We start from the raw sequence: 9220 nt of genomic DNA on the forward strand, positions 1-9220 counted from the left end.
CATCTCCCTCAGCCTGAAGGAGACATCCTATCAGGTCAGCTCCCAGTTGGACCTCGCTTTCACCTCAGCTGCTTCCCTCAGAAAGCAGATGGACAAACAGCTAACGGAGTCCCGCGATGCCCTGACCTCGGCCTTCAAAGACATAAGGTGTGTTGATGGTGTGTGGGGTAAAGCAAGGAAGGTGGAGAGGGAAGAGAGGATGACAGTGATGATGGTGGTGGTGATGGAAGGACAGGGTGTGAGAGGATGTTGTCGAGTGGAAGGAAAGGTAGAGCGAGAGGATGTTATTCAGCTGACACCTAATGGCAGCAAGGATGTAAGGAAGGCAAACTGTGGCACTAAAGATATAAAAATGCTTCAATATCTCACCCACTGGAAGATAATGATGTAATTGAGGCAGTAATTCACGGGCATCTTAAGTTTTGTACTGTTGTCGCTCTTGTTGCAGGGACTAATTGACTGTTTGACTGATCGTTTGTTTGCTTGACTATTTCTATTTGCTTGACTATCGTTGTTTGCTTGACTTTTTGACTGCATGGCTGATTGTTTCCTTGCTTCACTGTTACAGGTAGTCGGCGGAGGAACAGCGCAGCCTGGTGGAGGGCGTGTTCCTGCGGGTGGGTTAGCTGCACAGCCTCGTCATGGGGGAGTTCTCCGGCATCAATGCGGTGAATAGACGGGGAGAACATGTGACCTGGAGATTAGAATAATTGTCCTCATGCACAGTTATTGACAGCGCCATATATTCGTGCCATGTGACTTGAAGATTATAATATTTGTCCTCATGCGCAGTTTTTGACAGCGCCATATACTCGTGCCATGTGACTTGAAGGATATAATATGTGTCCTCATGCGTAGTAAACGACAGCGCCATATACTCGTGCCATGTGACTTGAAGGATAGAATATTTGTCCTCATGCGCAGTTAACGACAGCGCCATATACTCGTGCCATGTGACTGGAAGGTTAGAATATTTGTCCGCATGCGCACTTATCGACAGCGCCATATACTCGTGCCATGTGACTGGAAGGTTAGAATATTTGTCCTCATGCGCAGTTATCGACAGCGCCATATACTCGTGCCATGTGACTTGAAGGCTAGACTATTTGTCCTGCGCAGTTATCGACAACGCCATATACGTACTCTTGCTGAGCGAATCCATAACTCCGCGGGGCAGGTCAATCCGCCATATGAAATCCTGACGTGAGCCGCGCAGGAGGAAGACATGACCTCGCACCTCTTGGTAACTAATTGGTTCGCGTCCTGCATCTGAGCATCTTATCAGGCTGGCAAACCCCGTAATTTACGTTAATTTACTCGCCTGTCAGACTCGCACACCTGCGGGCCCTTACCTCAAAAAATGCAAAAAATATCGTCACTCATAAAAATGATTTCCTAAGTAGCTTTTCATCGATTTCCAGGTTTTTGTCAACATAATTTTTTCATCATGTGACTCCCTTTTTTGTATAGTTGCCTTCATCATTCAGGGTGTGTGTGTTCTAGAATTGGCCTTTTCATTCCTGCTAAATCTTAAGCCAAATGAGATAATAAGTCTAGGAGCAGTGAGTAGCGGGCTTTTTTTTCCCCTTGAACTGCTTCCTCTACTGTGAAAGAAAATGACAGTTCTTTTCTGATTTCCTGAAAAGTAGAAAATAATAACTTAGGCGGTTTGTTTACGATGGTGGCGATATAGTTTACTTTTTCGCTGTTGTTGTGGTGGAGTGTGTGAGGGAGGGGGGAGAGGTAGAGGCATTTGCGTGTGTGTGTGTGTGTGTGTGTGTGTGTGTGTGTGTGTGTGTGTGTGTGTGTGTTTGGGGAGGGGGGAACTATATAATCTTAAGGTTAGTGATTACTCTCAAACCCGAACACCTGCAATCATTTACTGAACACCTGCGGGTTCAATCACCCTCTGAGTGCTGCACTTATACCTGAGCGGCCCCTGGTAACAGTCCTCTATCCCAATAATTCTTAAACTGAAGGCGTTAGTGATTTCCATGGGCGGCCGCGAACCTTGAGGAGGAAGCTGGGATTTCTGCTGCTGGGGTATATGTTAGATTAGTATTTTCAGACGTTCCAGCCTCACGTTATCTATTTTGGAAGTCCAGAAAAGGAGGTCAGTCGGGTACTGTCTAATGAGTGGTCTTTTAGGTTCGGGGTACAGAGGACAGGTCAAACTACCACCAGGGTCATAAAACTGGAAATGCCCACGACTCCCACGAGAACGTTGTCGAATATGTATGCTTGGGAGACAAAATGTTTAAGAAAACTAGTATTTTATGTTTAAGGTACAGAGGGCGTGTCAGACTACCACCAGGGTCATCAAACTACCGCTGGAAATGCCCACGACTCCCACGAAAACCTTGTCAAATATGTGTGCGTGGGCGACGTATTGTTTAAGAATGTGACCCTGAGAACCACTGCGCTATCCTTACATGTGAATGTAACCTCATACCTTCTTAACCATAAACTTAATTCTTAATGACCATTGAAAACCCACACACCAAAACCCACACACCTGTACACTTAGAACCTATCATACGTGGACTCCGAAAAGTACTTTAAATCTTTCTGACCATGGGCTTATCTTAATTAACCATGAGAATTCACACCAGTACACGTTGATTAGAACTTGTTTTTGGAAGCTTTACCTGTATGGCGTAAGTGATGCTGCCTTTTAAGCCTTAGTAACAGATTGGACATTTTTAAGAGATTGTACGTTCATATCATTTATTCAATTTGTTTATTTATTTTGATTGATTTTTATTTATTTAATTATTTATTTATTTTGTGTGTTTGTTCTTGAGTATTCCAAGTGTTGCTGTGTTAAGTGTCACGGTGTTGAGGTGGCAGTCCTTTCGTATCCCACCGCTGCCACCAGTTTTATTTATTTCTTCTTCTCGCTAGTAGTTCGCACTTTCGTGCAGACACAATTATTTATGTTACTTTTTTTTACAACAAAGGAGGCAGCTTCTGGCGGCATGTTTATATCAGCTGTTCTTAGCATATATCGCTAGTAATAAGTAATAAGTGGTAATAATTGGATTGTGGTGAGTGTGTTGAGGTAGTGAGTGGTGGTGTCAGGTTTGCTTGCGTGTGGTGTTGAGGTGTTCCGTCCTATAGGAGAGCAACAGTTAGCGGGCTTTTTTTTTTTTTTTTTTTTTTAATTTTTGTTGTTTGTTGTGCTGTAAAAAAAAATGTGGTCTTCAAATAGCAGTTTAGCAGTCCAGTTTTCTTTGTATGGTTATTGGAACAGAGCTTCACTTTTTTCTATCATTTTTCCTTACGTCACTCTAGTCCTCCTCCCTTCCGTCCATCCCTCTTATCTCCATCTTCCCTTCCGTTTTTCCTTGCTCCCTTCCCACCCTCCTCCTTTCCTTCCCTTCTCTTCCTTTAGCACCCTTACCTCCATGCTCCCTTTCGTTCTCCCTTTCTCCCTTCCATCCTTAGAATTTCTCCCTTCTTCCAATATTGTTTCCTCCCTTACATTCTCCCTTCCTTCCCTTCCCTTCTCTTAAAAACTTGTCGTATAAGCGAGTCGCGTATTGAGACGCCTCATAACACACTCTCATTTGATTGCTAACGTCGGTGCGCTTCCAGGAGGACATCCAGTCGGCGGCACCTGTGGTGAGAGCCGTGAGGCCCCTTGCATCCACGTTCGAGACGTTGCTGGTGGTGTACTCCGCCCTCTGCTTCAGGTGGGTGGTTTGCGGGGTTGGTGGTGCAGGTAATTATTGTAGTAGTAAAAGTAGTACTAGTAATAGTAGTTCTGACGATATTATGAACCAAGGGGGCCGTTGCAAAGGTCCCCACTACTACTATTACTACCACCACAACTGGTTGAATCCTCCGCAGGGACCCATTGGCGGCGGCGGTGCCGCGGCTGGAGGAGCTGACGCAGGCAACGCAGGAGCTCAAGAAACTCTTCGGCTTCGGTGAGAGAGAGATAATTAGATAACCTTAATGGATGCTTTGTGAAGATGAAATAATAAATATAATTTTGTGGAAGACTCCCTATGCTTTATGTATATGTGTGTGTGTGTGTGTGTGTGTGTGTGTGTGTGTGTGTGTGTGTGTGTGTGTGTGTGTGTGTGTGTGTGTATTACCACCTCTACCAACCTCTAAAAGTGTATGTGCGTGTGTGTGTTAGCAGGCGGGGGTGCGAATCAGGCATTAGAACAAACAGTCGCTGGATCGCTTATGGAAGTCTTCGAGTACAGCGACTCCTCCGACGACACCTACTACCCCAACGACGAGTCTGACCTGGAGGAATGCCTGGCTATGCCCAATATCCACCCCCCGCCGGTAACAGTAGTAGTAGTAGTAGTAGTAGTAGTAGTAGTAGTAGTAGTAGTAGGAGGAGGAGGAGGAGGAGGGTGTGTGTGTGGGTGTGCATGTTCCCAGCCCTTAGGCAACCATCCCTGGCAACCCAACACCCTGTAGTACTCACTTTCTCAACCTATATCACAAAACTGTTATGCAAGGGTATTGTTAAGCGGACGGGACATACGGTGCCGTTCCCTGCCCCTGACGATTCTTAAATTGTTGACTAAGTCGGTGTGTGATAACGAGTCTTGTTTGTTATTGTAGTAGTAGCAGCAGTAGTATAGTAGTAGTAGTAGTAGTAGTAGTAGTAGTAGTAGTAGTGTTGGATCATTAAGGTATTTTGGCACAGGTTTTTTGACACCGTGCCCTAATTTTTGTATTGAAGTCCTGCGAATCTCGGTCTCGGTCTCTCCGGCAGATGTGCAAGACGAGGAACACATACTCCCTTCGGCCCCGCAAACCCTCCTCCCCGAATCCCGTCCTTGATAGCTATCGAGTCCCCCACCGCCTACAGTCTCCTCGTGGAACGTAAGTGGAGTTTGAGGCGCCGGATTGCGCTCTCCTGCCGAACTCAAACTGCAGCAGGAGTCAGATCAGGAGGAGGCCGTGCAGTAATGCGAGGTGGGTTGGGAAGAAGTGTTTGCTGCCCTCTATCGGTGTAATGAGTAAGTAGATGTTATGTTCCTATTATAATAGGACGGTCTTTGAAATTAATCTGCAGCTTGTTTATTTATCATTGGAAGTGAATAGATTTATGTCATATTCCAGGCTCTTTGTTTTTGAGGGCGAGGGGAACTAACCGTGTATGCAAAGATATTGATATGACTGATTTCATTGTGTTTCTTTAGTTCTGTTGTTGAATTCTCATAACAGCTTAGTTTCTACTTTTTATACCTCGAAATTTCAATGTTTTTGTTTTGTTTTTCTTTTATTTGTGTGTGGTGCTGTGGTATAGTGGCAGTGATTAGCGGACTTCATTTATCATTATTATTATTATTATTATTTTTGTTTTGACCTTGAGGTGCATCCTTTAGTGTTAAAATAAAATAAGATGCACGAAATAAGGGAAAAAATATATTAGCCCCAACAGACTTAGCTTATAAGTAACAGGCTATCTTAATTTATATAGACCTACCTTAGATTTTAATTATGAGTAAGCCATGTTTTTTAGAGGAAGGAGATTTTTAGCACCGATACAAAATAAATAAGAATAATGTAAAGGTGTTAGTGCGCATATGTTTACGAGGATATTGCGTGTGTTTGTCCTAATCGTCGGAATGAATCTAATGAAGCAGTGTGTGTGTGTATGTGTGTGTGTGGGTGTGCGTGTGTGTGTGTGTGTGTGTGTGTGTGTGTGTGTTGCGATCACCACGTACACCAAACTTATCACTATATCTCCTTTGTGTGTGTGTGTGTGTGTGTGTGTGTGTGTGTGTGTGTGTGTGTGTGTGTTATTTTGGTTATTCAGCTGTTAGGCATCATCCCTGGAACTGTCATCTTCTTTAATTTGTCTTCTTCTTCATCTCCTTTTCTTCTTCTTTCTCTTATAGCTTCCTCTCTTTTTTTCTTCTTCTTAAGAACATAAGAACATAAGAACGCAGGAGTCTACAAGAGGCCGGTAGGCCTGTACGAGGCAGCTCCTTTGACCCTAAGCTCCCGTGTATCTAACCCCACCTAATATCGCTGTCCATGAATTTATCTAGTCTATTTTTTAATGTGACAATTATATTGGCACTCACCAAATGACTGCTACGCCTATTCCACTCATCCACCACCCTGTTAGTAAACCAATTTTTGCCTATGTCCCTGTTGAATCTGAATTTATCCTGATTAAACCTATTACTTCGTGTCCTACACGGTTCTCTTACCAACAAAACCTTATGAATGTCTCCCTTATTAAAGCCCTTCATCCATTTATATACCTCGATCATGTCTCCACACACCCTTCGCCTTTCTAGAGAATGCAAATTTAACTGTTTGAGTCTTTCTTCGTACGGCAAGTTTCTCAATCCCTGAATCATCTTAGTCATCCTCCTCTGCACCGATTCTAACATTTTGATATCCATTCTATAGTATCTTCTTCATCTCCTTTTTCTTCTTCTTTGTCTTTGTCTTCATCTTCTTCTTCTGCTTTATATAGCTTCTCAGGTCTCTTTTTCTTGATGTTCCCTCCATTGCGTCATTTACTTATCTTTCTATCACATCAGGGACGGCGAGGTATACGCGTCAGTAAGATCTCTACATTAGCGATCCATGTGACAATGACAGAACAGTTAGGTCAGTGACTGGCGGAGGACGGGTTGACGGGGGAAGGGTGGGAAGGGGAAGGGACTGGGGACGAGGGCGGGGAGGAAGGGGAGGAGGATGGGGAACGGTTGACAGGGGATGGACGGGGATGGAGGGAAACGGGGCAGGGGGAGCGTCTGGCACCTCTACTGGCCTTGCCCTTGACGTCCAAACTCAATCACTGTATATTCACGTTTTCAAGGTTATAACTCCCATGATTTCCTCCTCCCCGCAGATAACTTTAATCATAAGCTCTTTCTTCTGATGGCCAAGTGATGTTAAAAGCCTATATAGTTATGCGTTAGGAAGAAAAGAAGAAAGGAAGAAAGGTTATATAGTTTCCATGTTTTCCTCCCCGCAGTGAACCTTTAACGTAAACTCTTTTATTTCGATGGTCAAGTGATGTCCAAACCCTCACATTATGTATTAGGAAGAACGGTTTAAAGAAAGGAGGAAAGGAAAAAAGAAAGGAAAAATTTAAGGCTATAACTCATGATTTAATTCCTCCTCCCCGCAGAGAACCTTTATCGTAAACTATTTTATTTCGATATAGTCAAGTGATGTTCAAAGCCTCTCATTATGTATTAGAAAAGGAGGATGTAGAAGCATATATTTGATACTCGCGTCTCTTGTAGCAAATTATATAAAGTCAAAAGTCGCATTTATTTTCCATCCTCCGAGAGTATTTAAAAAAAAAAAGTACATCCTTCCCTTTCCCGCGTGCCTTTCAAAGCCTCTGTCATTGTATATCATAAGGAAACACTCATCACTTATGTCTTTAATGACTGAAACTCGTATATGTTCCTCTATTGTGAAAACCTTGACGCTAATCCCTCTTAATCCTTTTTCCCTTTGCGCTCTCGCCTTGTGCAGATAAGAAATAATCACTTTAGGTTTGTATGTTTAAAACTCGTATTATTTTCTCCCTTGAGAAATACTAATCTAACTTATTTTCCCTTTGTTCTAGTCTAGTGATCTTCAGAGCTCCTTCCTCTTCTCTTTCCCTCTCCTCGTACACTATAGCAAAGAAATTTAAGGAGGGAAGGAAAGGGCCCCGTAGAACATAAATCCTAAACTATTTTCATTCTTTTCCCTTTGGACTAGTGATATCCGTAGCCCTTTTCTTTTTCTTTTTCCTTCTCCTCAACCACTAGCAAAGGAAGGAGGCAAGGAAAGGGCCCCGTAGAACAAATCCTAAACTATTTTCCTTCTTTTCCCTTTGCGCTAGTCAGAGCCCCTATCTCTTCTCATTCCTTCTCGTCCACTAGCAAAGGAAGAATGCAAGGAAAGACCACCGTAGCATCTAAATCCAACCTTCTTTTTCTCACTTTTCTCATTTTTCAAGTGATCTTACGGGCCCTTCTCTTTTTTTTCTCTCTCCCTGTCCTCGTCAGCAAGGAAGTGAACAACATGAAGTAAGGTAAAGGCGCCTCCGTAGCATATCCCGTCCGTCGCGTTGCAAAAATATTAAGGATTTTCACACGATCGCTCACGTGTTGATTTATCTCCTCCTCGTGTTGGGTCTTTTGCCGCCGCCCCGAGCGATACGCTTTCGAAAGAGCCACGTGCGTCCCCTTCGATTTGTGGGAGTGCTGCTGAAAACACCTCCCTCGCGAACGATGCCTAATGGGAAAACTGCAAACTACGGATGATTATAATGGAAAACTGTGTGATTCCTTCGATTTGATATGCGAGGGTGGTACATGAACCGAACGATACTATGTGGGAAATTTGCAAGCTACTGAAGATATGTTAAGAGGGAAACTAGCAAGCTAGCTGCAGTCTATGAGCGACTGAGAAAAATTGTTTAGTTTTCTCTTCGTCTTCACTAGCTCTAATTTATCTCATCTTTTTCTCTTCTCTCTACTCAATCGCTTCTCTTCATCATACCTCTTCTATTCTATTTCTCTTTTTCTCTCTTCTCTTGATTTTTCTTCTTTTTCTTTACCTTTTCTCTATTCTTCTCTCTCTACTTCGTGGCCTCGGTGTTTATCTCTATCACACTTGAGTCTGTGGTTGGTAAGATTTATATTAACTCATTACCCTGGGACACAGAGCCAGCATGACATCCGGGTTACCACAGTTTACCTTCACTAGGTTTCCCATTTATCGACCAGTCTGAAAGGGAGACTGAACAGCTGGGTGATCTGCACGCCGCCTGCCAGGACCAGGAATTGAACCTGAACCCGGGGATTTGTAAATAGGCACGATGACCATTGTACCGATGTCAATGAAACTTGCAGATGTGCTTATTGGAAATGTTACTATATACTTTAAATTCATATTATAGTTAGCAACAAATGTTGGAGACGATCTATAGCCTACCATTTTTCTTTTTATCTCTTTCCTTCATTATTTCTTTACATTCTATTGATCAAGTCTAGTGCGTGGGCGAAATCTTGTATCGCCTACGACTTACACAAACCTTACCAGATAACCGATACCTGATAACATAACACCAATTTTATACGTGCAAAGATCAGTAGGCTACATCCATAAAGGCTATTTGCTTTTCTGCTGTAATATTCGTTTCCATCAGTTTTTGTAGTGTTTTTATGCATGGCCGTAATTATGAGTGAAGCTAGTAGGCTAGTTGGGGGAGGCGGTGGCT

General features: G+C 43.2%; 1 protein-coding gene across 2 annotated transcripts; it reads left to right on the top strand.

Annotated features, from left to right (window-relative positions):
- The first annotated feature begins 568 nt into the window (after window positions 1-568).
- LOC126988982 (uncharacterized) lies at window positions 569-4921 on the top strand. 2 transcript variants are annotated; one of them, XM_050847436.1, is made up of 5 exons: window positions 569-668; window positions 3598-3695; window positions 3853-3932; window positions 4148-4302; window positions 4742-4921. In XM_050847436.1, exons 1-5 carry the CDS (start codon window positions 642-644, stop codon window positions 4853-4855), a joined length of 474 nt encoding a protein of 157 aa, XP_050703393.1. In that variant the 5' UTR covers window positions 569-641; the 3' UTR covers window positions 4856-4921. The 2 variants fall into 2 exon arrangements, with proteins under 2 accessions (XP_050703393.1, XP_050703394.1); XM_050847437.1 differs by having other exon boundaries at window positions 4151-4302.
- The last annotated feature ends 4299 nt before the right edge of the window (window positions 4922-9220 follow it).

The sequence above is a fragment of the Eriocheir sinensis genome, unplaced genomic scaffold (assembly GCF_024679095.1).
Source record: "Eriocheir sinensis breed Jianghai 21 unplaced genomic scaffold, ASM2467909v1 Scaffold1029, whole genome shotgun sequence".
Taxonomy (NCBI): Eukaryota; Metazoa; Arthropoda; class Malacostraca; order Decapoda; family Varunidae; genus Eriocheir; species Eriocheir sinensis.